At 64.4% G+C, this 27,949-nt stretch overlaps 1 protein-coding gene across 1 annotated transcript in view; it reads left to right on the top strand.

Annotated features, from left to right (window-relative positions):
* The window catches only part of TPO (thyroid peroxidase), a 47,134-nt gene extending 25,651 nt beyond the window's left edge, over positions 1–21,483 (top strand). The window contains exons 8-15 of the mRNA XM_047098346.1: positions 1,698–1,956; positions 2,548–2,718; positions 7,167–7,404; positions 7,797–8,005; positions 8,645–8,815; positions 12,088–12,219; positions 15,860–15,959; positions 21,153–21,483. Of these exons, the coding sequence (XP_046954302.1) occupies positions 1,698–1,956; positions 2,548–2,718; positions 7,167–7,404; positions 7,797–8,005; positions 8,645–8,815; positions 12,088–12,219; positions 15,860–15,959; positions 21,153–21,438 (1,566 nt within the window). The 3' untranslated portion in view covers positions 21,439–21,483. The remainder of the gene's footprint in view (positions 1–1,697; positions 1,957–2,547; positions 2,719–7,166; positions 7,405–7,796; positions 8,006–8,644; positions 8,816–12,087; positions 12,220–15,859; positions 15,960–21,152) is intronic.
* The last annotated feature ends 6,466 nt before the right edge of the window (positions 21,484–27,949 follow it).

Below are 27,949 nucleotides of genomic sequence, written 5' to 3'. Positions count from 1 at the left end.
GGGGCGTTTAGCCAGATTTGGAGGACGGCAATGTCATGTGACCCAGAAACCCGCCACCGTCTTCTGGCAAAGTCAAACAGCTCGTCAGACACGCTCTGACCTTGAACAAAGTGGCCTCCGACGCAGGCGCATGGGTTCTCAGACAGGGTCCCGTAGGGGGCGTCCCACCCCCCCGCTCTGCCATGGCGCGTGTCCCCTTGTTTTCTGTGTCGTGTCGTGTCTGTGCCCCTTCCCCGAACGCATGCTCCGCGGGGACAGACGGTGTGTTTCCCAGCTGTCCTGTGTGAGCAGGGGTCCAGGTCCAAGGGCAAGAATGAAGCAGAGTCCCACCCATCACCCCGGAGCCCCTCCCTGCGGCTGCCCAGGACTTGACAACATTTCTGAGGCTCACATTTCACTTTCAAATTTCCTTCTGTGTTTTCTTTGGTCAATAGCTTCTCTTCGGGGTTTTTGCAAATGCCTTGGAAACCTTAAAATAACGATAGGTTGCATTGAAAGAGTTGGTAAAACCCTTGCAGGGGCATGGGCTGCGTCCTGGGGGCCCCTCAGCCCCCGGACAGACAGCACTGTGGGGGGGGGGGGCGTGTCCCCTGCCCCAGGTCGAGGAAGGGGCTCCCATGAGGGGAACCCACAGGTGTAGAACAAACAAAAACCGTGCGGAGAAGTCACTTTGAGGCCTTACTGCAGGGCAGGGCGAGCTGAGACCTGGTCCAGTCAGGGGGCTGCACCTGTCTCTCCGCTGGGTCCCGTGATCCTGAAGGGCACCTGGGGAGGGTCACAGGCCGCGTCAGTCCTGTCCCCTTAGACAGAGCGATGCATCTTCCAGGTTGGGACCAAATTAGGACGAGACCTCATTTACAAAACCCACACACGGGTTCGGCTCCTGTGGCGACCCCTGCCGGCCCCTTGCCTTCGTGCTTCTGTTACAACGAACTAACGACCTGACAGACACAATTCAGGGGGGGAAGGAGTGACAGGGTGTTTCTCTCGGCCTAATTTTAACCGGCGAGGACCCTTCAATCCCACGTAGCCCTCGGCTTGCGCGCCATTTCCTTCCCGCTTCCGGGCGGGGAGTCCAGCAGCGCCCCGGACCCTCTCTGTAAGTAACATGTCTGCCACGTGGACACCACACCGCACACCCAGCACAGAAAACCACGGCTGTTTCCTGCTCTCACGGAAACTCCACGAAAGAGGTTCTCCAGATAAGGAAGCCGGTCCAGAGAGGCCCCCGGCCCTCCCAGAGTGGCGCAACTAAGAAGGAGGAGGTGGGATTCGAACTCCCGGCTCTGAATCCTGAGCCTCTGGTCTCAGGTTCCACAAAACGCCTGGACTTCTGACTTGCGCTCTGAGTTCAGGCGTCGCCGGAGTGCCCACGGGTGAAGCGCGGTGCAGTGCCACAGCCCCGGTGTCTGCGTGGTGTGCAGCCACGTTTTGTGTGGCCTTCCCTGCGGGGTGTCTGGGGGTGTCGCTGACACGGGCCCCGTCCCGTAAATGCCAGAGCTGTGAGGTCACTACTCGCATCTGTTCAGCTGGTTGCCTGTTCCCTTGCCTGGATGGCACGTCCCTCCTGGAACACCTCTGCCCCCGGGCATGTGCAGGAGGAAGTCCTCCCCTGTGTCTGGACGTGGCCCCGGTCTGGCCCCCGGGCCCTGCTGGAGGCGCCCCGCTCAGAAACTCCTGTTTTCCCTTCTCCGTAGATCATCACCATGCGAGACTACATCCCCAAAGTCCTGGGCCCCGAGGCCTTCCAGCAGCACGTGGGCCCCTATGAGGGCTATGACCCCACCGTGGACCCCACCGTGTCCAACGTGTTTTCCACGGCCGCCTTCCGCTTCGGCCACGCCACGGTGCACCCGCTGGTGCGGCGGCTGGACGCCAGCTTCCGGGAGCACCCCACGCTCCCCCCGCTGCGGCTGCAGGACGCCTTCTTCAGCCCCTGGAGGGTCCTCAAGGAAGGTGCGCCCCCTCCCGCAGGCTCCCCGGCACAAGCGCCCACAAACCCGTGGTGACTGCAGGCTTTCCGCTCCCAGCACATTTGGCCGAATTCTGTGTGGTTATCGGCCTTTACGGGGAAAGTCAACACCTCGAAGCTTTTTAAAGGCTTGACCGCTCATCAGAAAACCTCCTCCCAGATTCTGAAGCTCTTCAGAGTCCGCAGGGTGGCCACCTGAGGTGCAGCCCCCCTCCACCTAGTGTTTCAAAGCTCGTGTAGAAACCTCGTTAGCACGCGTTCGTTCCAAGTAACACCGTCCTCACTGGTGCACAACATGAGAATGTCAGGACTGCGGGTTCCTTCTCTGGGTCCCCTTTGGGCCTGCAGCCTGCCCCCTACGCTCACCAGTCAGTCCCCTGGGGGGCCCGGCCAGGTGCCGACCCACCCACACGGCAGAACCCAAGCAGTACTGGGAAGCCCTCGGAGTCACGTGAAGGGAATTCGAGAACCTGAAGGGCTCACCCGTTAAGAACAAGCAGAGCTGGCCATCGGAGACGCTGTGGTTTTCCCAGGACTCATGAGACAATCTTGGCCTCTTCCGTGATATTTTCCAGGCGGTTTGGACCCCCTCGTGAGGGGCCTTCTCTCGAGACCAGCCAAGCTGCAGGTACAGGACCAGCTGATGAACGAGGAGCTGACAGAGAGGCTGTTCGTGCTGGGGAGCTCGGGCATGCTGGACCTGGCGTCCATCAACCTGCAGCGGGGCCGGGACCACGGCCTGCCAGGTCTGCCCGCTCCCGGCTCCTCCCCGGGCTCCTCCTTGGGCTCCTCCCCGGGCTTCTCCCCGACTCTCCTTGGGCTCCTCCCCCGACTCTCCTTGGGCTCTTCCCTGGGTTCCTCCTTGGGCTCACCTCCTCAGACTCACTTCCCGGGCTCCTCCCCGGACTCCCCTTGGGCTCCTCCCCGGGCTCCTCCCCGGACTCCCCTTGGGCTCCTCCCCGGGCTCCTTCTTGGGCTCTTCCCCGGGCTTCTCCGCGACTCTCCCTGGTTTCCTCCTTGGGCTCACCTCCCCAGACTCACTTCCCCGGGCTCCTCCCCGGGCTCCTCCTTGGGCTCCTCCCCCGACTCTCCTTGGGCTCCTCCCCCGACTCTCCTTGGGCTCCTCCCCGGACTCTCCTTGGGCTCCTCCCTGGGTTCCTCCTTGGGCTCCTCCCCCGACTCTCCTTGGGCTCCTCCCCGGGCTCCTCCTTGGGCTCCTCCCCCGACTCTCCTTGGGCTCCTCCCCTGACTCTCCTTGGGCTCTTCCCTGGGTTCCTCCTTGGGCTCACCTCCTCAGACTCACTTCCTCGGGCTCCTCCCCGGACTCCCCTTGGGCTCCTCCCCGGGCTCCTCCCCGGACTCCCCTTGGGCTCCTCCCCGGGCTCCTTCTTGGGCTCTTCCCCGGGCTTCTCCGCGACTCTCCCTGGTTTCCTCCTTGGGCTCACCTCCCCAGACTCACTTCCCCGGGCTCCTCCCCGGGCTCCTCCTTGGGCTCCTCCCCCGACTCTCCTTGGGCTCCTCCCCCGACTCTCCTTGGGCTCCTCCCCGGACTCTCCTTGGGCTCCTCCCTGGGTTCCTCCTTGGGCTCCTCCCCCGACTCTCCTTGGGCTCCTCCCCGGGCTCCTCCTTGGGCTCCTCCCCCGACTCCCCTTGGGCTCCTCCCCGGGCTCCTCCTTGGGCTCCTCCCCCGACTCTCCTTGGGCTCCTCCCCGGGCTCCTCCTTGGGCTCCTCCCCCGACTCTCCTTGGGCTCCTCCCTGGGTTCCTCCTTGGGCTCCTCCCCCGACTCTCCTTGGGCTCCTCCCCGGGCTCCTCCTTGGGCTCCTCCCCGGACTCTCCTTGGGCTCCTCCCCGGGCTCCTCCTTGGGCTCCTCCCCCGACTCTCCTTGGGCTCCTCCCCGGGCTCCTCCTTGGGCTCCTCCCCGGACTCTCCTTGGGCTCCTCCCCAGGCTCCTCCTTGGGCTCCTCCCCCGACTCTCCTTGGGCTCCTCCCCGGGCTCCTCCTTGGGCTCCTCCCCGGACTCTCCTTGGGCTCCTCCCCGGACTCTCCTTGGGCTCCTCCCCCGACTCTCCTTGGGCTCCTCCCCGGGCTCCTCCTTGGGCTCCTCCCCAGACTCACTTCCCCAGGCTCCTCCCCAGACTCTCCTTGGGCTCCTCCCCCGACTCTCCTTGGGCTCCTCCCCGGACTCTCCTTGGGCTCCTCCCCGGGCTCTCCTTGGGCTCCTCCCCCGACTCTCCTTGGGCTCCTCCCCGGGCTCCTCCTTGGGCTCCTCCCCCGACTCTCCTTGGGCTCCTCCTCCGACTCTCCTTGGGCTCCTCCCCGGACTCTCCTTGGGCTCCTCCCCCGACTCTCCTTGGGCTCCTCCCCGGACTCTCCTTGGGCTCCTCCCCGGGCTCTCCTTGGGCTCCTCCCCCGACTCTCCTTGGGCTCCTCCCCGGGCTCCTCCCCCGACTCTCCTTGGGCTCCTCCCCGGGCTCCTCCCCCAACTCTCCTTGGGCTCCTCCCCGGGCTCCTCCCCCGACTCTCCTTGGGCTCCTCCCCGGGCTCCTCCTTGGGCTCCTCCCCCGACTCTCCTTGGGCTCCTCCTTGGGCTCCTCCCCGGGCTCCTCCTTGGGCTCCTCCCCCGACTCTCCTTGGGCTCCTCCCCGGGCTTCTCCCCGACTCTCCTTGGGCTCCTCCTTGGGCTCACCTCCCTAGACTCACTTCCCCAGGCTCCTCCCCGGACTCTCCTTGGGCTCCTCCCCGGGCTCCTCCTTGGGCTCCTCCCCCGACTCTCCTTGGGCTCCTCCCCGGGCTCCTCCTTGGGCTCCTCCCCGGGCTCCTCCTTGGTCTCCTCCCCCGACTCTCCTTGGGCTCCTCCCCCGACTCTCCTTGGGCTCCTCCCCGGGCTCCTTCTTGGGCTCCTCCCCCGACTCTCCTTGGGCTCCTCCCCGGGCTTCTCCCCGACTCTCCTTGGGCTCCTCCTTGGGCTCACCTCCCTAGACTCACTTCCCCAGGCTCCTCCCCGGACTCTCCTTGGGCTCCTCCCCGGGCTCCTCCTTGGGCTCCTCCCCCGACTCTCCTTGGGCTCCTCCCCGGGCTCCTCCTTGGGCTCCTCCCCGGGCTCTCCTTGGGCTCCTCCCCCGACTCTCCTTGGGCTCCTCCCCGGGCTCCTCCCCCGACTCTCCTTGGGCTCCTCCCCCGACTCTCCTTGAGCTCCTCCCCCGACTCTCCTTGGGCTCCTCCTTGGGCTCCTCCCCCGACTCTCCTTGGGCTCCTCCCCGGGCTCCTCCCCCGACTCTCCTTGGGCTCCTCCCCCGACTCTCCTTGGGCTCCTCCTTGGGCTCCTCCCCAGACTCTCCTTGGGCTCCTCCCCAGACTCTCCTTGGGCTCCTCCCCCGACTCTCCTTGGGCTCCTCCCCGGGCTCCTCCTTGGGCTCCTCCCCCGACTCTCCTTGGGCTCCTCCCCGGGCTCCTCCTTGGGCTCCTCCTTGGGCTCCTCCCCGGGCTCCTCCTTGGGCTCCTCCCCCGACTCTCCTTGGTCTCCTCCCTGGGTTCCTCCTTGGGCTCCTCCCCGGGCTCCTCCTTGGGCTCCTCCCCCGACTCTCCCTGGGCTCTTCCCTGGGCTCCTCCTTGGGCTCCTCCCCGGACTCCCCTTGGGCTCCTCCCCGGGCTCCTCCTTGGGTTCCTCCCCCGACTCTCCTTGGGCTCTTCCCTGGGCTCCTCCTTGGGCTCCTCCCCGGACTCTCCTTGGGCTCTTCCCTGGGCTCCTCCTTAGGCTCCTCCCCGGACTCCCCTTGGGCTCCTCCCCGGGCTCCTCCTTGGGCTCCTCCCCGGACTCTCCTTGGGCTCCTCCCCGGGCTCCTCCTTGGGCTCCTCCCCCGACTCTCCTTGGGCTCCTCCCCGGGCTCCTCCCCTGACTCTCCTTGGGCTCCTCCCCGGGCTCCTCCTTGGGTTCCTCCCCGGACTCTCCTTGGGCTCTTCCCTGGGCTCCTCCTTGGGCTCCTCCCCGGACTCTCCTTGGGCTCTTCCCTGGGTTCCTCCTTGGGCTCCTCCCCGGACTCCCCTTGGGCTCCTCCCCGGGCTCCTCCTTGGGCTCCTCCCCCGACTCTCCTTGGGCTCTTCCCTGGGCTCCTCCTTGGGCTCCTCCCCGGACTCCCCTTGGGCTCCTCCCCGGGCTCCTCCTTGGGCTCCTCCCCCGACTCTCCTTGGGCTCCTCCCTGGGCTCCTCCTTGGGCTCACCTCCCACCTGGGCCTGTCTTCTCAGAAGTAAATGCATCGCCAACCTTTGTCCAGTCTCTAAGAAATGGGCTTTCCAAGCACCCTCGTTCACCCACTGGGAGCTCATTCAGCTTGCTCAGAGGACAGGCCCGCAGGGCGTCCGGGGCCTCCCAGTGGGGCAGGAGCAGGGGGTTTAAAAAGAGGAAAAGGGAGATGGTCTGGCCTCCCAGCAGCCCACACGAGGCACAGCTCCAGGGGAGTCAGAGGCGGCTGTCCTGCCCGCCCCTCCCTGTCCCCGTCCCAATCAGCACACAGCCTTCTGCTGCCTCCAGGCCGTCTCACCCCAGCAGTCTGATTCCCTGGCCACTGTGTGGGTGGGAACCCTCTTCCCGGGAGGCTCTTAGCTCCCCACCCCCACCTGCCGTGCCCACTCAGGCCCCATCACCCTTACCTGTCCTAACCCTTGCCGCCCCAGCCCTGAGACCCTCTGGGATGCTCTCCATGGCCTTTCCTCTGGGGCGCCCATAGTTGGGCTGTCTGGCCAGCCTCTGGTAGCCACCCGAGGCCCCTGCCGCCTGCCATCCAGTCTCTGTGTGTAGACACGCCTCCCCTGGTGCCTGGGGAGCCCCTCCGGGTCAGGGGCCACGCCTGACGTGTCCCCTCTCTGCGTGTGTTGGGGACTCACAGACCGGCCGTGGGAAACCAGGCCTGCCTGCTCAGAGCCCCCCACACGTGTCCCCTCTTACCTCCCCCTCAAAGGCCTGGGAGGTGACTTAGGATCACGGTAAAACGTGGCATCTGGGGTCTGGCATTATTGTGCCTCTCACCGGGTTTATGAACTAGCCCTTCAGGAAGGCCCCGACGTCAGTGCCGGAACCTTCCGGCACGTCGGGTAGTGGGCGGGTTCTCTGTAGCCAGGCGTCCTGGACTGGACCGGTGAGCCGTGGCTGCGGTGAGGCAGGCGGGGCGGACGCTACAGCCCCTCCCCCTGCAGGCTACAACGCGTGGAGGCGGTTCTGCGGCCTGCCCGCACTGGAGACCCGCGCCCACCTGCGCACGGCCACTGCCAACGCCAGCATCGCGGGCCGGATGATGGACCTGTATGGTCACCCGGACAACATCGACGTCTGGCTGGGCGGCTTGGCGGAGACCTTCCTCCCCCGGGCGCGCACGGGGCCGCTGTTCGCCTGCCTCATCGGGAGACAGATGAAGGCCCTGAGAGACGGAGACCGGTGGGTGCACCCGACCGGGCCCTCGTGCGGGAGGCGACCCCGGGTCACCCCAGACGGGGCTCATGCAGGCCAGCACCCTGTGAGCTGCTGCGGATGCGTCCCAACCGCCCGGCCTCACGTGTGAGCAGGTGTCGCGTGGAGAGCGCGTGTTTCTGGCGCCAGAAGCCCGCTGTGGGGTGTTCTCTGACAGGTCTGCCCAGTGGGGCAGACGGACGCTAACCCGGGCCTGAGGCCCAGGCCCGCGAGGGCGCCCTCTGAAGGCTCAGCCTCGGCCCGGGCCCCGCGAGGACCCTGAGGGTCCTGGTTCTGGGCCTGGCATGGCGGGTGTGAGAAGTCTGGAAGCATGCGGACCGCAACGGCCGCCCGGTCCCAGGCCCTCTCCTCTCGCGCAGGTTCTGGTGGGAGAGCAGTGGGGTGTTCACGGAGGCCCAGCGGCGCCAGCTGGCCAAGCATTCCCTGTCCCGGGTCATCTGTGACAACACGGGTCTCCCCAGCGTGCCCCCTGACGCCTTCCTGGTCGGAAGATTCCCGAGGGACTTTGAGTCGTGCGAGAACATTCCAAGCCTGAACCTGGACGCGTGGAGGGAGGTCCTTCCTCAAGGTGACGTAACGCCCTTCTTAACTTCTGTCGTGGCACATGCATTATTTGCAAGGACGGGGGAGGTGGGCGCCCCACACGTGAGCTGCACATGGGACCCTCGAGTCGGGGTGGGCAGGCGGACAGGTGAGCGCATGGGCCTCGGGGGCACAGGTGTCCGCTGGGCCTCAGTGGTGCCATCTGCAGAGCTCTGCCCGGTGCCAAGAAGCTGCATGGCCCGCTGGGCTGTGGCAGAAATGTCTCTGGCTGGAAGGCGGGAGGTGAGGGGGGTGGGGGGAGTGAGGGGGTGAGGGAGTGAGGAGGAGGCAGGAGGTGAGAGCCCTGAGAGGCGCCAGGGGGCAGGAAGGCTGGGTAGGCCTCCCAGGGAGGGGTTGATGCAGGAGGAAGGTGTGGGCACAGCGTCCTGGATGCTATTGCTGTGTCTGGTGACCAGGGAGCAGCGTGTCGGGGGGCAGCAGAGCCTGGGGGGGGACCTGGCCCGGAGCCGGCGTCCTGAGGTGGGTGGGCTTGGCTCTGAAGCCAGTGCTCCTGGTCGTGCGCGGCTGGACCAACCCGCGGGGGACGTGAGGTCTGAGTGGCGGGCGGAGGCGGGGCGGAGCCGGCAGTGAGCGCTGAGGGCACCTGCCTTCCGTCCCTGTGCAGGTGACGCGTGTGGCCTCCAGGGCGGAGTGGACAACGGGGACTGGGCGCTGTGCGGCGAGCCCGGGCAGCGCGTGCTGGTGTTTTCCTGCCACCACGGGTTTCGGCTGCACGGCCCGGAGCAGGTGGCCTGCTCCCCCCGGGGCAGGCGCTTCCAGCCCCCCGTGTGCAGAGGTCAGTGCTCCTTAGCCCCCGCTTCACCCCCAAATCTGTGCCCGTCAGACCGGGAGTAAGCGCAAGCGTGGCTCCTGAAAAGGCGCCTCTGAGCGTAACGACCCTCCCAGGTGGCGGGGAAATAAAGCGTCTCCTGGGTGGGGGTGCCCTCGTGGACCGCTTTCTAGATGCGTCACGACCGTCACGTCGGCACGCAGGTATTAGGGACAAGTCAGTGACTCACAGGAGAAGGTTCTAGAGGAGAGAGGTGCTTCCTCTCGGAACGCCCTGGGACACACTGGTCACCCGGCTTGCGCGCCTGGGCATGTGGGCGCCCCCAGGTCACCTCCCATCCGTTCGTCCAGCCTGGCTGCTGGCAGCGATGCGGGGGGAGGGGCGCGAGCGCAGGTGAGGGTCCCCGAGCGGCCCTGCGGAGGAGAGGGCAGCGGATGCCTGTGTGTGGGTCCCTGAGGCCGGGGACTCCTGGTGACCGCAGGCCCGCTGGCTGAGAAGTGACCCACAAACCGTGCGTGCACCCCACCGGGCCGCGGCAGCCGGGGAAGCGATGCCGGAGGCACGCAGGCTCCGCTCATCGGCCCACGACCTTGGCCACGACTGCCCCTGGGAGGAGCCTGGCGGCAGGCAGGGAGCCGCACGCGGGCTGCTTGTTAGGAGCTGCTGGCGGCCCAGCGGGCACAGGGGTGCAGCCACGCAGGAGTTTCAGTTCAGGAAGAGGAAAGCATTCTGGAGGTGGATGGAGGCCGCGCGAGCGAGCTTACGGCCACGGAAACGCTCAGCTAGAAGTGGTTCACGTTGCGGACGTTTTGCCTCGGTGACGAAGATGCGGCTCCGGTCTCAGAGGCCTGCGGTGTCTTGTCCCGAAGGGCTGCGGTGGTCACACAAGAGAGACTGACGGAGACCGTGAGCGCCAAGGCCGGGCTGCAGTGCGGTCCTGTGCACCTGCTTGGCGAGGGCCGGGGTCTGGGAGGGGCTGAGATCTGGGAGGGGTCAGGGTCCCCGGAGGGGCCCGGTGGCTGGCCCCAGAGTCGTGTCCAGGGAGAGCCCTGAGGAGCAGTCACCAGAACAGGAGCAACCAGGTGAGACCCCGCCGGCTCGGGGGAGCGTATCGCCAGGCCCAGGGCTGGACCGGAAAACCCCCGTGCCCAGATGTGCACGAGCAGGACGTGAGTGGCGAGGCTGGAGGACACCCCGCGCCTCATCCGACGCGGTCGGGGGGAAGCCAGAGCTTTGCCCTCGAGGTTCACAGGAACCCACGGTGCCGTGGGTTACACCCTCTTTGCCTAAATACCTAGACGTTTTACATGTGGATTCAGGCGGATTTTAGCCCTCGTGACCCCAGAGCTCTATTCCTGACGTCCCGTCTCACACCCATCGGGTGTTTCTTCTTCCTTAATCAGCCGTCTGCCCGGCGCATGCCTGGCTCGTGCTGACCACTAGCAGTGAACGTCACTCGGTTCTGAACCCCGGTGGGGTGAACCCGGCAGCCTTCGGGGGGCGTGGCCCGCCGCGTGGACACAATTCCTGGCTCACGGTCCCCCCCCCCCCCCCCGGGCGCCCAGAGCTCCCGAGTCTGGACCTACCTGCCCGGATGCCAAGACCCTGTCGGGCGGGGCGGCTCTGAGAAGCCTGCTCCCGGTCTAATGATCCTGCCCCCCGCTGGCCCGCGCCCCCGCTCACCCTGCCTGGGCCACCTCAGTAGCTTTGTCATCTGCCCCCAAACCAAGGGCTTCTGTGACTCCGCGTTTGCAGAGGCGACCTGACCGAGGGGGGTCATCCGTGTCTGTGGCTTCTCCGTTCCGGTTAGTCACAGGCACAGCGAAAGCACAGCAGATGCCCAGCGTTACCAACATAGCGAGTCCAGAGCCGGTGGGTTGGATTTTGGTGCATCCACACCGGGAACTCTCGCGCTGAATAAATTAGCAGTGTGTCCACTGACGTGAGATACTGTCCACAGATTCACCAGGTGAGATGCACATCACAGAGCAGATGCACAGTGGGAACCCGCTTGGGGCGAGAGGAGCCTGTTTGTAAATACTTCCAATGCGTTCGTGAAGACGACGACTCATTACTCTCGGTTTCAAACTTGGCACAGTGAGACCGGACGAGGAAGGAGAGGGTGTTAACCTTTTATTCACACGACCTGTGTTTTGTCCTCCTGCATTAACGATTAAGATGTAATATCTTTAAACAAATTCTGGAAAACTCGACGCGGTGCAGCCAGTGGTATAAATGTGCTATTTCCGTACGTGGTGTTTTTCACCTGATCTGTGCCCTGCACTGTGAGTTTCTAAGTCAAGGAAAAACAGCCTTTGAACACAGTGCAGAGAGTGCTTTTCCTCGTGGGGTGAACAGATGTGAACGTCAGAGCCACCTGTGTCCTCGGTGAACCACGGCGGCCACGGCTGCAGGGAGGAAAGAAAGGCTTTCCTGAGGATGCGGTGCCCGGGTCAGACGAGACACGCACTCTCCTCGTCACTCAGCCCTACTTTTCCACCAGCCCGTCCACACGAAAGGCTGGTGGAAAAAGCGAACCTAGAAATTAACTGCAATGAGGCTCTTGTGAGGGCTTCGAAGTCGGGAATCAAAGTGGATAAAACGCGGGGTGTCTGTGGCCCTTTGCTCTGTTGTTGCCCAGAGGGTGTGTGATCCATGAATACAAACCGTGGCTCCTGTGTCTACTGGACGGGGAGCCCCGGGTCAGCACACTGAGCTCGGGAGGGGGAGACGCACCTGGGCAGGTAACGGTCCAGGAATCTAGGACTAGGCAAAGCCTGACCAGTGTGGGTCTGTCCCATACGTTCCGTGGCTTCCCCGGGGCAGGGGGAGCAGAAGGTGCGGGTCCCCAACCTGGGCAAACATGTCCCTCGAGACGCACCGCAGCCCTGACCCCTGGCCCCTTGGATGTGCATAATTACACCCATTTACACGTGGGAAGAGCCCAGCTGGGGGGAGCCCACACCCTCGACCTCCGTGTCAGGAACAACCCCGCCCCGCACGCCCACCACACGGCCTGGTCGTGCTGGGCAGCGTGGTCACAGAGTGGCCGACCGGCTCTTGAGCTGACCTCACAGGCCGACGAGAAGAGAGCAGGTGCTCCCACAGAGGCTCCCCCAAGAGGGACACGCCCCACAGGGCACCAGGGGTTCTCGTATTCTCTAGGCAGCAGTCTGGGGGGCCTGCGTTGCGCCCAGGGTGAGGACCGGAGCTGGGGAGGGGACGCCACAGGGAGCTGGGGGAGGAGACGGCGCCTGACCTCCGTGTGCTTTGTGCAGACGTGAACGAGTGTGAAGACGTGGCACAGCCCCCCTGCCACCTGTCGGCCCGGTGCCGGAACACCAAGGGCAGCTTCCGGTGTGAGTGCACAGACCCGTACGTGCTGGGGGAGGACGGAACGACGTGCGTAGGTGAGTCCACCCTCCGCCTGCGTCCTGAGCGCGTCTGCAGTGCGCCTTCCAGAGGCCCGCAGGGTCATCCTCCTAGATGCGTGTCCCGTGACGTCCTGTGTGTGCTCCCTGTGCCGCGTCCGTGACTCTGGGTGGGAGCGGGGACCAGCCAGTTCCGACCCCAGCTTGGCTGCGGGAGAGACACGACACTCGTGAAGGGCGAGGTAGCGTGGGGGCACCGCCCCGTCCTCTCCGGCACTGGGGACACCTTCCTGTCCTCTCCAGTGTGGGGGCACCGTCCCTCCTCTCCCGGGAGCTTCCGCTGTGAGGCTGGCACCACGTTTCATTCTCAGTACGGAACAGAGAGGTCCAGTGACTTGCTGGGGGTCACACAGCCACTCGGTTGCAGATCCAGGTTCCTAACTTGGCTCCTCGCCCCCGTGAAGGAGAATCTGCAGGGACAGATTTTGTTCGGGTGGGGGTGGGGCACCAGGCCGACGGAGCCCAACTGCAAACACGCCAGGGCAGCCGGAGACCCGAAGCCGGCCACACAGCGCGGCTGTGGGGGAGGGGAAGCAGCCGGAGGGCGTGGTCAGGCTGGGGGATTCCTGCAGAAGCAGCGAGTGTGGGGGGCGGGAGGGGCCCCTCGCTCCAGACAGACTCCAGGCGGCACCCCTGTCCCCGAATGCATGCAGCAGGCACCGCCCGGGCGCCCACATGAGGCGCAGGGATGGCGGGGTGGCGGGACCCTGACGTCCCCGGCTTGTGAGGGGTCAGAGTCCTGTAGGGGAGCAAGGCACGAACCCACAGTCTCACAAGCCGCGTAGAGCCCGCCCTCGTGGTAAGTGCCACAAAGGGGCACGTGACGTGCAGGTATGTCCGTGAGGACACTGGCCCGCCCAGGGGTTCAGGGAGCGTCTCTGTCACAGCGGGGCGCAGGCGGAGGTGAGGGGTGGAAAAGCACTGCGGTGCCAAGGCCCTGGGGCAAGACAGTGGGGATGATTGGGAAGAGGGGGGACAGGAGAGGCGGTGAGAGCAACGCGGGGCAGGCCCTTGTCCCCTTATGTCCCTGTGTCGGAGGGCGGGACGCCTCCTCACACCTGCGCCGCAGGAGACGGCTGCCGTGGGCCAGGCCGAGGTGGCGGCAGGACGTGGGTGTTGCGACCAGAGGTGGACGTGAGGGACGAGGGACAGGGATGTGCAGGGAGCCTAGGGCGCTCCGCAGGTGGGCGGTGCAGGGGCCCGGCCAGCTTTGGGACCAAGACGCCCATCCTGGCGCCCGTGTGTTCGCTGAGAGCGGCGGGCGCCCTCACGGTTTCCGGTCATGAGGGCCGACTGAGGGGCTGAGTGCGGGCGGGCGGGTCGAGGCCCCGTGGACGGTTCTGAGAAGCTGTGACTCGAAGGGCCCCCTGGACAGGAGCCAGTCCCGCCCCCCACACGCCGCCCGTGCAGAGCGCTGGTCACACGTGCCGGGCCGACCGCGTGGGCCCGCCGGGGAGCCTCACCGGGCCCGGAAGCGGCAGGCGGGGCGTCAGCTGCTGGAGGGCGTCAGGGGCAGGTGCAGGGAAAATCCAGTCCCTGCGCTCTGGGGCTCCAGCACCCCGCTTTCAAGGCGAGGGGGGCCCCCCACGGGAGACACCCCCGTCACGCCACCCTGAGGGATCTCCGTCTCCGACAGCCACATCCACAAGCACCGTGGCAGGTCTTACTGTGGCGCGGGCACCGGGCCTAGGCCCTGCCCACGGGACGCGTCCCGCTGCTGTCGTGGCCGGATGTGTGTGCGTGCCCACGTGACCCGCTGTGGCTGCCTCCAGCACGCTAGGAGCTGTCTGCTCCGGACGCCCCCCCACAAGCCTCTCCGAACGATCCTGTCCCAGAGGGTGGGCTCTCAGGCGGGAGGACCCCACGTGCGCACGTGTTCGGCGAGGCGGGGGCCTGGTGTCGGGAAAGACGGACTCTCACCTGGGTCACTCGGCGTTGTTACCCCGTCCTGGGTGGGTGGGGACAGAGTGCAGACGCCCGTCTACCAGAGGCTCCCCCCTCGCCTCCCCGTGGCGCGGCCCCCCGCTCCCTGCGCCACACCCACTGCCCACTGGTGTCCACGACCACGTACAGGTTGAGAGACCCCAGGTGCCACGGGAAAGCTGGGCCACCGGGCACGCTCATGTTGTGGGCAAAGGGCCCTTGTGTTGGTGTGTTTTGTGCACGATCGTTAATGGCCACACGCGCGTGCAGGCTTTCCCCGCATCAGGGTAGGTGAGAGGAGACCCCGCGGCAGCCACACGGAGCCCAGTCGTGCTCAGCTAGCTCCGGGGTTGCTTGGCTCGGAGCCCTGGGACGGGGCCCTGTGCTCGCTTGCCTGGTGGCCCCGACATCCAACACACACGGGCTGGGCCGGACCGCAGACCTGTCACCCACCCTGGGGGCTGAGTCGGGGATCCAGGTGTGGGCAGGGCCGTCCCCGGCGGGCCCGTGGGTGGCATCTCCTCCCGGGTCCTCACCTGGTTCCCTGTGCTGGCTGCGTCCTGATGTCCCTTCCTCACAGGACGCCTGTCAACGGGATTGGGGCCCGGCCTCACGACCTCGTTCGACCTCAGTTACCTCTTTAGGCCCATCTGCGTGCAGCCGCGCTGAGGCTGGGGACAGTGGCGAGGCCGGGTGGACATCAGGCAGGTGGGGTGGGGCCCCTCCCACACAGGAGCTGGCTCGACGCAGGGTGACAGGCCACAGACCGCGGTGGATGCGTCTGGGAAGTCCGTTCTTGGCCATTTTACAAAAATCAGTGGGATTGAAGAGTCACAGGTCCCATGTGTCTGCTTGGCCGGCACTGAGCCCAGCAGACCTGGGATGACCCACACGTAGGCACAGGACCTGCTCCCACACAGGAGCCGGCGGGGGACGGGCAGAGACGCCCGCGCCCTCTCTCCCCGTCAGGCGCGTCCTGGGCAGGTGGTGAGACCCGGGAGGCGACGGGTCTGGAGAGGCCACCTGTTCCCTCGCCGCTTCTGGGATGGGGAGGTGGAAGTCAGGTGTGGGCCGGGCACTTCCCGAGTCCCGTCACCGCGCCCTGCGCACCCCCGGTGACTCCTTGCGGCCCCCTCCTCACCCCCGTCCAGCCACGGCCCCTTCCGGTCTGCACCCATCAACCCTGCTCAGTTTCTTTGCAGAATGTACAGCCAGCCCGTAGCTGGGGCGCCTGCTGTGTCGGGGCCCCGTGGCTCCCCCTCGCGGCTCCGACCTGGAGCGGAGTTCAGCCTCCACCTGCTTCCGTGAGAAGGGGCGCCGAGGGCTCGAGCTCGTGGCGTCACACTGCACCTGCCCCCACCTGCCCGCTCGGCCCCTCTGTGAGCCCAGCACGAGCACGCGGGGTCCCCAGCACCTCTCCACGGGGCTCACGCGTCTCTGCCTGTCGGTCCTGGCGGGAGGGACTGTTTCCTGGAAAGGGGCAGGCGCCCCTGCGCTCTCCCCAGCTCTCCCTGCACCTCACATCAGGGGGAACCTGTCTGTGGAAGTGGCTGCTTCGGGCAGATTTGTGCCCCCAGGTGCACCACGCCGTCGCGAGCAGAGGCGGGCCCCCTCGGGACCAGGGTGGGCTCGGGCTCCCGGGCACACCGGCCGCACGCTTGGCAGGCCGGCTCGCTAACCCGCTCCTTCTCCTCAGACTCCGGGAGGCTCCCCAAGGCGTCCTGGGTCTCCGTGGCGCTGGGTGCCCTGCTCGTCGGCGGCCTGGCAGGCCTCACCTGGACGGTGGTTTGCAGGTGGTAAGTCCCCGCTCTTCCGCCGCAGGGAGGCCATTTCCTCCCCGCGGGCGAGGCTGCTGTGTTTCAGGGGCCAGGGTAGAGGGTCAGTGCCCCAAGCCCTTCCGTCCCCAGAGCTGTTCTGTACAAAGCATTAGACTTCCTGGTTCTTGACGACGCTTCAAACAAGGAAAGCGGGACAATAGCCCTCACCCCCCGGAGTCAGGTGTCTGTGGGCGGAGACCCCGGGGATGGGGTTCTGGGAACGTTACAAGGTTGCAAGATGCTCTCTCAGGAGCCGAGATTCGCCCCCCGCCCCTGGTTTCTCAGAGAACAAGGGTCCTGCCTGGACAAAAACCTGTCTTCAGCCCCATCCGCCACTCCAGGGCCGACTCCTGGGAAGTTGGGAATTGGGAAGTTGGACTTTTACGCCGAACCTGGCAGCGTGGTGGGGCCTCAGAGGCAGATCTGGGCGTCTGTGCGGCGGGCGGGTCCGCGCCCCTGAGCTGCTCTCACTAGCAGCTCTCAGGAGTCAAGCTCAGACTCTTGCTGAAGTTTCTCACGTGCGTAAAATGCACGAAGCCGTCGCTCATGCCGTCTGGCCACCCCCTCCACACCCGCGTCTGCCGCACCTTGTCCACGACTGCCTCCCGCAGTCTGTCCCTCCTGCCGCTCGCCCTACGGCCCCCGGGGCCTCGCCCCACGGCCCCCGAGGCTCCCGCATTGCTCTGCGTCTCTCCCGTCTTCCAGCAATGCGGTGACCTCCACGTGTCGGCGCCTCCGTGGCTCCCGCCACGTCCCACCACGTTCAGAGACGCCTGCCCCTGACCTGAAGAGGGACATCTCCCCGTGTTCCTACACGCTGCAGAAGCAGGTTTTAAACAGCCAAACCTCACAGCCACGGCAGACAGGTGTCACCGTTGTGAGGCCACTGCTGTGCTCCACGGGTGTCACCGACCAAGGCCAGCCACCGCCCTGCTTCTGTTCCGAGCAGCTGGAGGTGAAGCCCCCCTAGTGTGACGGCCCCCCCTCCGCCCATCCCCTGCCGAAACGCACCGGTAGACCCGGCGCCCGTATCCTTTAAGCTCCAAGACCACCTCTGCCTCGACTTCTGTCCCTGAAGAGTTCACTGTGTGTCTGGTAAGTGGTTTCTAAAGGACACGCTTTGCAGCAGATTCGTAACGTCCGACAGAACTAACGTTTGCCGCAGTTCGGACGATACCGCGAGGGATTCCTTCGGGTCACCGTGGACAGGAAGACCCAGACATCACGGGTCACGCGGGCCAGTAAATTTAGCTGTTACCTCGTCTAACTTCTCTGTCGGTCACCTGAGTCTTTGTTATAGGCTGACGGGCGTCCCCGGGGTCACACGCTGAAGACCCGACCTCCGGTGTCTCAGAACGTGACCACGTGTGGAAGCGGGGTGGCTGTGGATGAAACTAGTTGAGATGAGGTCATGCTGCAGTGGGTGGTCCCAACCCAGCAGGACTGCCGTCCTCACAGAAGGGGGATGGGGACAAGGACGCACACAGAGACAGGCCGGGTGGAGACGAGGGCAGAGGGCACGTGGGCAGAGAGAGGCCGGGTGGAGACGAGGGCAGAGATCGGGGCGTCTACAAGCCAAGGGTCTCCAGCAAACCCCAGAAGCAGGAGAGCGGCTGGAGCGGAGGGTCCCTCACCAGCCCTGCCGACATCATGACCTCGGGTGTCTACACTGCAGAACAGGGAGAGAACAGATTCCCATTGCCCAGTCCCCAGGCCGCGGCACGGTGTTGCTGAAGCCCCAGAAACTCTTATGATAGTGTCGGTCTGTCCGTTTCTGGAATGTGTCACTTGCCCAGGCTGGTCGGCCGTGGAGTAGCCGCGGGAACCCGGGGGCTGCGCGGGGCCGGGGCCTGTCCTCGGCCACCGCGCCCCTGCCTCCTCCTAGTTGACTCTGGCCCAACTGTGGTCGCACCCTCAGGGCTGTTCTGACTGGTCACGGACTGCTCACCGCCCCCCACCCCCCGCTTACCTGGTGGGGAGTCCCTGGAGTCGGGTTCACGGAGCGTCTCCAGGTGTAGGACGGCGGTGGCGGGAACCTGCTTGAGAATCACTTGCTCTTAGAGGTGCGGACGCTGGGGTCAGTACCCCCGCAGTGAGCCGCTAAGTCAGCGGAGCAGCAGAAACTCGAGGGGCCGTCAGCAAACACCGCCAGACGGGCTGGGCGCCGCTCCCGACCTGCCGAGTGTCACGCGGCGAGCAGCTGACGTTCCGTAATTGAGCGCGAACGTGCGATTTTGTGTTTGCGAACATCGCCATTAAGACACCGGCCCCGGTCACCGGGTTACGCCTGTAGCCCCCACACCAAGAAACTGAGAGCCGTCGGCCCCACGAACACCTTTCCCGGGAAGTCTGGGGGGAAGCATCCCCCGAGCCTGACGGCCGACTGCAGCCGGGAGAACACCTGGGATCACTCGGCCGAGCGGCTCGAGGCAGATGATCACTTGCAAACAGGACGGCAGTTCACGCAGGAACCGGGCTCAGACCACGGCCGGGGCCGCCGTGTGGACCAGGCAGCCACACCGAGCCACGAAGGGGTGCAGACCTGCCACGCCCAGAAGCGCCCTTTCCACTTGCGGGGTCCACTCCCCTCCGCGCCCCGAAGGCCTTTCACCTTTTACCTGAAATTGCTTTGGTCGATAGCTTGAATTTTCCCAGTTTTCGATCCTCCCAGCGAGGGGGGGAGGCTTGGAAAGGGGGAGTTTGTCCTCTGGATTTGAACCCACACAGGGAACAGAGGGAGGGGACTCAGCTCCTGGTGGGCAGCCCTCCTGGGACATCTGGTTAGCGGGCGCTCAGTGGGGGGAGAGGGAGAGTCCGGCTGTGCCCACACGGACGGCTCTGCGTGCACGATCCACAATCGCCTGCCACCGGGGCCCCTGCTTCCCGCCCAACCCCCGCCGCCAGGCTGGGTGGCCTCGCCTGGCGCCCTCCAGCATGCTGCGCGGTTGGAGCGAGTGTCGCGCGTGGCGGCTGGCCACACCCCTGGGACACCTGTCCTCCTGTCTTGGCCTCTGCTCCCCACGGAGCAAATTCAGTGACTTCCCAGAGGGTGTAGGCACGGGGCCTCCTTGCCTCCGCTCCAGCCGGGCGGGGGGACCGAATCCGAGGCTCCCTCTCTGTCCCGCGCTCCCCTGGGCCCTCTGCAGTCCGGGCACGGGGGGGCCCAGCGGGAACAAGTGCCCAGCCGGCTTCCCAGAGCTTTCCTTCCAGGAGACCAGACGCCCTCACCCACGCTACCCCAGGGAGGGTGGTCCCCCCAAGGCTTGTTGCTGTCGTGTCCTGAGTCCCGGAGACGTCATAAGTGACCGCGGGGATGACGGGCTCCCATGCGGCGGGCACAGCTGGCGGGTGGAGGACGTGTCCAAATGTCCTGCTGAGACCTCACTGACTCACCATCGGCGACACCTTCCTCCTGGATGGCCAACACTCCCCACACTCTCGCTCAGGTCCTGGTGACCCACCCGCCACAGGAGGAGGCTGGGCTCGGAAAGCCGCGTTCACAGCCTCACGCTTCTGTCTCTCCACACAGCTGGCTCCCTGAGCTCCACACACCCACCTCCCGCCGCTCACCAGTCCCGTCTGTCCCCACGTCCCGGGAGCAGGACCCATGAGCCAGCTTCCCACTCGCTCCTTACAGAACACGTTGGAATCATAATTCCGTGACAAACGAGGAGGATGGAAAGGAAAACAGTCCACTCTAATGCTCTCTCCGCAGAAAATTCGTTTTTTTTTTTTCCTGAAAACCTGTTTGTGAAACTACTTGTTCCGAGAACATGAGGTCTGACGAAGGGAGTTGGTGTGGTGGCCTGTGTGCGGCCGTCGGGGGGTGTGAGTGTTCTGCACACGCATGCACACACGTGCACACGCATGTTCCCACTCTGAGCTGACCGCAGCGACCTTCTAACGAAAGGACCGTGTGAACCGAACCCACCACCGCCTTGTCCCTTGAGGCCCTCACGGCTGCCCGCGTGCCCAGCGCCGTTAGGCAGAGATGGATTGTGGGACCGGAGCTCCAGTGGAAATGGCAGGATAAACACAGGATACAAACGGAAGGCTGGCAAACGGGGAGGCGGAACGCCCGGGGGCCCGGGGCAGGTGCCGGCAAGAGGGTGTCTCTGGGAGCGGGCCCGTCTCCGTGGGACGTGCGTTCGGACAGGGGGCTGTCCCACACCTGCAGCCACACATCCCAGAGAGAGGGGTCCAGAGAGCACGGCCCCTCCTGGCAAGTGGTGGCCACGTGCTGTGCTGTCCCAGATCCGTGGCGGACATGCCCACGCCCCTGGGGCACCCACCCGGCGGGAGAGCTGGGCCGCGGGCAGAGGCGGAGGTGGGGGGGGAGGGGAGGTTGAGGCACACAGCCCGTGAGACTCGTCTGCCCAGGTCTCTGGTCCTTCTGCCTCTCAGCCGCCACCGGTCCTTCCTTTCCCGGCGCCCCAGGCTGCAAACCGAGGTGGCTCGGCTGACGTCTTTCTTCATGTCCACATAGACGCGCATCACTGGGACCGGCCCCTCCTCCTGGGGCCACCTCTGTGCCCGAGGGCCCAGCACGTCCTGTGCTCACGTCCATTCATCCCGCGGCATTTCCTAGTTTCCCTGTGACCCCTGTGCCCCCAGCTGCTGGGGAGGGTGTTGTGTCCCACGCTGGGGACGCCCCTGCTTTGTGGGGTGGGGGGCCACGGCCAGGACTGGCCCCAGCAGGAGAGGCACACGCAGCACGTCAGAGACGGTCGTGTTCAAACGCAGAGCGTCCTCAGTGAGCGTGAGAATTGTAACGTCAGTGGGAGTGGGGGTCTTGCCCGTAATCCCAGTTTTCCGCGTACGGATTGTGAGTTTCTGAACGCGTCTCTGCACGAATTAAAAGTGCCGTCAGATAGGGGTGGCAGCACCGGGCTCAGGTGTGGTGTCTGCGGCCGCAGGGCTGGCGCTGGCCCCGCTCCGTGGCCTCCTGACGTCCCTCGTCTGACCGAGGACAGTACAGGCCACGCCGTGCGAGAACGTTCTCGTCGCAGTAATGCCGCCCAGGCTCCTCCCCTGAGAGGCCGGGGTTGGGGGGGGGGGCCTCCCCGGTGCTCCAACACTCCCTCCAGTCACGGTGGCAGCACGGCGTGTGGGGCGGGCCCTTGGGGTCCCTCTGAGGAATGACAGTCGTAACCAGCGTGTGCTTGTCCACAGGACACACGCAGGCCGCAAATCCTCACTGCGCATCGTGCAGACAGGAGGAGCCTCCCAGCCGGGTCCTGGAACATCCCTGGAAACGGGGGCGCAGCCTGGTGCCTGCACTCGGGGCGCGGGGCAGGTGGGTGCACACCGGGCGATCGTGGGTCCCCGCGTGGCAGGTGTTTCCGTTCCGACCAGGAGGTGCTCCCCACAGCGCCCGGTCCTCCCCATTCTGCACCTGCCTGTGTGTTTTCTCCCACAAACCGCATTTACAGGAGAATGTGAACTAGTGAAATGTTAACCTACTTTTTAAAAAGCGTGGGCAAATTAGAACGGGTGAGCCAGAGTGGAAGCCGTGAAACGCTTTCGTTGTGCCAACTGAGGGCTGACGGCGGGCCTTCACCCCAGGTACTGGCTCAAGACGCCGCCAGTGAACAGGAGCTGAAAGGAAATGCTGACTTCTACATGCACTTTTAAAAAATGTTCTAATGCTTGTTCATTTTTGAAAGAGAGAGAGAGACAGAGCGTGAGCGGGGGAGGAGCAGAGAGAGAGGGAGACACAGAATCGGAAGCAGGCGCCAGGCTCCGAGTTGTCAGCACAGAGCCCGACGCGGGACTCGAACCCACAGACCGCGAGATCATGACCTGAGCCCAAGTCGGACAGTTAACTGACTGAGCCCCCCAGGTGCCCCTAAATGTACTTTTTTAAAAAATGGAATAGTTGTAAGTAGCATCTAGACTTGTTTTTTACTGTTTTTACTCTGTACGTGTGACCTCAACAGATGCATTAAAAAGTCACGTCTAGGGGCGTCCGGCTGGTTCAGAAGAGTGTGCGAATCTTGATCTCGGGTCATGAGGTCGAGCCCCACATTGGGTGTAGAGATTGCATAAACATAAATAAGACTTTTTAAAAACTCACTTCGCACCCCTGCACCTGTCAGACCTAGGCGGTCGGCGGGCCCTTGCAACAGCCCGCTGTCCTGTCCCTGGAGATGCTCCCTGCACACCTGTGCCCCGAATTAGCCCGGCCGAGACCCGAGGGCCGACGCGGGTCCCCCGTCTGTCCGTGTGCTCGGTGCGACTTGTCTCCCACAGGACCCGGCCTATGGATCGCAGACCCTCCTCTGCCGGTAGTAACCACAGGCGCCTGCTTGGAAACCCCGTGTGAGAACTTGCTTCCGGCTGATTCCTGGGAGCGCACGGCCGTCTCGGGGCATCTGGGGCAGAAGTGCACCCTGGAAACGACACGGCCCGGGCCTTTCCGTCCTGCAGGAAGCGAGCTGCCTCTGAACACTCAGAGCCGCGTGTCACACACACGTGTGCTGCCCCTTTGTGGGACGGGACACAAGACAGTAGGCCTGCAGTTTACTGACTGGGGCATTCGAGGCTTCAAAATGGTTTCGTGTTCCCCAAATCACTCCCGAGGCTGTTTTCCACATCAGGGCCCGTCTGGCCTGTGGTCCAGTGACACTCAAGGGCGGACAAATAAATCCTCCCCTGACAACCGTCTGGCTGTGCGTGTGTGTGAACCGTCTGGCTGTGCGTGTGTGTGAACCGTCTGGCTGTGCGTGTGTGTGAACCGTCTGGCTGTGCGTGTGTGTGAGCCTGCCTGCCGACTCCTCCTGGGGCTCCTGGACGGGGATTCACCAGCCCCTTCGTCCAGCCGGACAGACGGGGAGGCGCCGTGTCCACTGCGTTCAGGCATCGTCTCTCCCGCTCTCATCCTGGCTGGTGTCTTCTTCCTTCCACCCCGCTTCCTGCCCGCGCACCTGTTTCCTGCTTGTGCGTTTTTCCAGTGTCCTGTGCCCAGGTGGCCTTCGCGCCTGTGTCCTCTCCCGGCTGCCCTCCTCCAGGTGGGCCTGGAAGCAGGGCGACTCTGGGGGTCTGTCTCACCCCCGCCCCGAGGGGTCGATGGCACGGTGTCCTGGGGCCCGGCCCCGCTCTGGACACATGCTGCCTGCCCCCAGCTCCCCTCACTCAGGCAACAGCCTGGAGGCCCTCTAAGGCCCCGGACCTGCTGGCGTCGGGGGACCGGTCATCCCCACAAAGCAGCTATTGTCATCGCCCCGCTTTTCCACACCGAGCGACCAAGCAGCAGCCTGGGTCCCTCCAAGGTGGCCAGTCCCCCTGGGCCCAGCCGGGAGATGGGAAGAGCACAGACGCACCTGCCCGGGAACCTGGGGAGTTAGTGACTGAGGGACACACTCCTGGACACCTCTTCACGACGCGCCGGGAAGGAGGACACGGCAAGGAAACTGCCGAACATCCGCGGCCCTGGCGTTCAGAACCTGCAGATTCTTTCATTCCCCACGGGTGCTGGGTCTTCCTGTGTCCCCAGACTCTCATTGCTGTTAATATGAAGTTAATGACGACGATTCAGCCACAGTCCAGCACCCCGGCCAGAGCCCCCTCACCATCAGACGTGGGGGGCATAGTGGACCCACAAACATTGCACACCGTGTGCTCCCCGGCCTGTGGACGGAGCCTTCGGGACAGGCTCTGACTCCGAGCAGTTTCCGTAAGGAGATGGGTGGACACGGATGGACGGTCCGCTGCCCCTCAGGGTCCCAGCCAGCCACCAACAGCGCGACTCGTGCGCGGCCTCCGCTCCAGGCTCTTGTTTTGGGTTTTCCCGCCTCGGGGCCTGTGCGCGTGGGGCCGGCCTCGTAGGCGGTGCTGACGAACAAGTACCGAGCCCGAAGGACGAGCCCAGCTCACGCTCTCGGTCCGACGACCCCTCACTGGCCCTTCCGGTGCACACGTCCGTCCCGGGCGAGCCTCACCGCCGACCAGGGCCCCCCGTGGGGCAGGACCAGGCTTCGTGACCGACCTCCAGGCGCCCCGACCTCCAGGCGCCCCCGCCTCCAGGCGCCCCAACCTCCAGGCGCCCCGGCCTCCAGGCGCCCCCGGCCTCCAGGCGCCGGGACCTCCAGGCGCCCCGACCTCCAGGCGCCCCCACCTCCAGGCACCCCGACCTCCAGGCGCCCCGACCTCCAGGCGCCCCCACCTCCAGGCACCCCGACCTCCAGGCGCCCCGGCCTCCAGGCGCCCCCGCCTCCAGGCACCCCGACCTCCAGGCACCCCGACCTCCAGGCGCCCCCACCTCCAGGCGCCCCCACCTCCAGGCGCCCCCACCTCCAGGCTTCCCGGCCTCCAGGCTTCCCGGCCTCCAGGCGCCCCCACCTCCAGGCACCCGCTGCACCTCATGTTACCCCCAGACAGGCCTTGGGGGAGGCAGGTGTATCTGGGAGAATAGTCCTGAGGGTTCCAGCCCCGCTCCGGACTCCAGCTGCAGTCCTCTCCCGAGCCGTGTGCCGGGGTCAGAGAAAAAGGGTTGGCTTTGGGGGGTTTTGGTTTGTGTTTATTGGTCTTGGGGGATTTTTGTTCTGTTTATTTCGATTTTTTTTTCTTTTTCCGTGGCCAGTCAAAGCACGCCCACAGCTGGGAGAGGCCCCTGGGTCCCCGCCACGCCCCTCCCCCCATGTGGGTCCCAGCGAGGCAGTGATCTCACGGGAGGGCAAGTGACAGCAGCGGGAGGGCCTCTGGCAAGAACAGGTGTCCACAGTGAGCTCAGAAGCCCCGCCCCTGTGCCATTGCCTCCTGCGCTTAAGGTAGGGGCCAGGGGGTGACCCCACCAGAAGGGGGCGTCGGTGCCCCGTCCCACCCTTCCCGCCGCCCCAGGGGCCGCTGAGTGTGAGAGTGTGACGGCCGATGACACAGCCAAGGCTCAAGCCCACACGTGCTGAGCGTGGGTCCGCGAGACGGCCACCACTGTGCTGTCGAAGCGGCTTTTCCCCAGCGAGGGGCAGGAATACCCGCGGGCGGGCGCCCCCACCCGAGAGCAGCCCAGCGGGTGAGCAGGGCCATCCGCGCACCTTCGGCCGGGCCCCCCGCAAAGGCGCCTCAGGTCTGGACCCGCCGGCCTCCCACGGCTCCGGCTCAGCCCTGCTCGCACCCGACGGGGTCCGGTCGGTGCCCGCCCAGCACCCGGCCCTGCGTTTCCCTGCCTCGGGGACGGCCGGCTGCCCCTCGGTGGCTCGGGGCTGACGTTAGTGCTGGTTCGTTCACGGGGACTGTGCAGATAGGTGGCTGGAGGGCAGGGCTCTGCGAAAGCGGGTGGCGTTTGCGAAGGACAGAGCTGAGCGGAGAAGCAAGGGCTTTGGGATTCCACTCCCTCTTTTGCAAAGCGTTGGAACGTCGCTGATCTCTCCGTCCTCCCCTGCACCCACCCGAGGGAGGGGTGTTGGACGAGGGAGCGGGTGCGGTCCTGGGACCTGGGGCTGGGGGGTGGGGGCAGGGTCTCTTTCCGGTGGATTCCACAAAGGAGCATTAGAACAGCCTCTGTTAGCAGGAGGCCCCACCTCGGGTGTGGGGAAGTCGGCGGGGCCGGGGTCTCATGAGGGCTGGGAGGGCACAGGCGGTGGCACCGCCTCAGGACCCCCCCCCCCACCGGGCCCCAACTCCGGGGAAGCGGTCCACTCCGCAACACGAGAGCGTTTTCTGCACAGTTTTTGTGTCTTGAGCTCATTAAGCAAATCAGGACCCTGTCTTCCCAGCCAAAGTTCCTCCTCATTTCTGGACTGTGCGAGGCTCTTCAGTCACACATCCCACGGGGTTGCGTCTGGGGTGATTGCGTTTTGCTGCGGTTCTGTGTACTTTTATAAAGATACTCCTTTATCCCTCATTTCAAGACGTGAAGTAGAAATAAAAAAGCATTGGGGCGCCTGGGTGGCACAGTCGGTTAAGCGTCCGACTTCAGCCAGGTCACGATCTCGCGGTCCGTGAGTTCGAGCCCCGCGTCAGGCTCTGGGCTGATGGCTCGGAGCCTGGAGCCTGTTTCCGATTCTGTGTCTCCCTCTCTCTCTGCCCCTCCCCCGTTCATGCTCTGTCTCTCTCTGTCCCAAAAATAAAAAAAATAAAAAAAAAAAAAAACGAAAAAAAGAAAAGAAATAAAAAAGCATTGACGACGTTCAGTTGAATGTCATTTTACTTATTTTCGGCCTACATTACTTCCTTAGAAAACAGCAGCCAATAGCAGGAGCCTCTTGGGCAGCTGCGGATAATCCTTTTCACGTTAAATGGTTTGCTCCGAAATTCTTCTTCTTTATACAACACTTAGGACGCTGTCTTGATTTTTAAACTGTACAGATAAGTTCTTTTAGCTGTGAGATTCATTTCAGGATAGCAAAGAAGCACTATACAACACTTGCTGTAACAAGGCAGGGTGGAAACTTCTGGCTTGGAATTTTAGTCCTAATTCTCACTAAAGTACAAATGACTGATATTATTTCCATGCCTCAGAAGAGGCTGTCATGGGGACTCCTGGATGGCTCAGTCGGTTAAGCATCCGATTTCAGCTCAGGTCATGATCTCGTAGTTCATGAGTTCGAGCCCCACATCAGGCCCTGTGCTGACAGCTCGGAGCCTGGAGCCTGCTTGGGACTCTGTGTCTCCCTCTCTCTCTGCCCCTCCCCTGCTCACTCTGTCTCTGTCTCTCTCAAAAATAAATAAACACTAAAAAAATTTAAACAACATATTTATAAAAAAAGAATAGGCTATCATGGGGGAGGTAGCAAAGAGGGCGGGGGGTGAGTTTGGGGGTCCCAGAAGCCACGCTGGCCAAGGGCCACCTCTCCCCCAGCACCTGAGGGACAAGTTGGTTCCCTGGAGAGCATCACTTCCTCCTCTCAAAGCTTCGGGCCTAGAATATGAAGAAAAACATTCACCCAAAAAGTCCTCGGGAAGGAAAACCTCTGAGGAAGCAGGACCTCGTAAGAGCATATCCTGGTTCCCCGAATGGAGAGTCTATTTCACAGCCCAGGAAACGGCCTCTGCTGACACGGCACTGCTGGGGCTCCACTGTGACTCTCACCTCTGCACCGGGCGGGTGAGGGCGCAGGGCTCGGGGCTGGAAAGTGAAGGTCAGAACAGGGACGGCAAGGGGGCAGGAGGTGGGGATCCGGTGAGCAGATGGCTTCGTGGTGCCCACAGAGGGTCCCCAGGCCGCCCCGAGGTCTCGTGAAGCCCCCGCCGCGGAGCTCCCCACGGGCCCCCGCACGGCCTTGCTGTCTGAACCAGTGATCCGTTATCAAACATGTTTTTAAAAGCAAAAAAACTTTCTGAGAATTTTGTAAAAGCTTTGACCCCCCCCTCCCCGCAGTAACACGTAAGTTAGAAAACAAGCAAAGTTTGGAACCCATTTTACTGCGTTGCATGAAAAATTGATATCCGTGATGCAGACAGAATATAAAATCCATCTGGACAAAGACGCCCCCTTTTTTCTCATGGAAATTAAACCTTCGCTTATGGAAGTAAGTTTAAACGAACTGTAAGATGCGCGGTACGGGACAAAAGGTAAATATCCACTGTGCTCCAGAGGGGAGGTTGAGGAGGCTGTAATCACTTGTGCAGGAGGGCGGGCGGAGCCCCTGTGGCCTGGGGCCCACGGCCAACCCCACACGCCACCCGCCTTGGAAGTGGTTTCCCGGGCCTCCTGCGGTGGTCCGGCCTCTCGGGACACGGTCCCATCGGTAAAATCATGTACTGAAAACAGGCATAGACTGCGGAGGGCCACACAATGTCTTGGGCTTAGAGGGAGCCGTGGTCTCTGCCACGGCAAGCGGCCGTGGACAGATGAGCACCAACAAAATTTCATGCCCAAAACAGGCAGTAGGTGACATTGGCGGGGACACCACCATCGCTGGCCCCCGGGCTCGGAGTGCGGACTTCGTCCATGGGTGGGGCTCACAGCTGGTGACCCACCTGAGCACGGGGTCCGCAGGCCGTCCCGCCGGGCAGAGGCCACGGGGAGA

Source organism: Lynx rufus, unplaced genomic scaffold (genome assembly GCF_022079265.1).
Source record: "Lynx rufus isolate CCGP_SWC_20201006 ecotype Redwood Valley unplaced genomic scaffold, mLynRuf1.p SCAF_47, whole genome shotgun sequence".
NCBI lineage: Eukaryota > Metazoa > Chordata > Mammalia > Carnivora > Felidae > Lynx > Lynx rufus.
The sequence above is the reverse complement of the archived record's forward strand: the minus strand, read 5'-3'. Positions and strand labels throughout refer to the sequence as shown.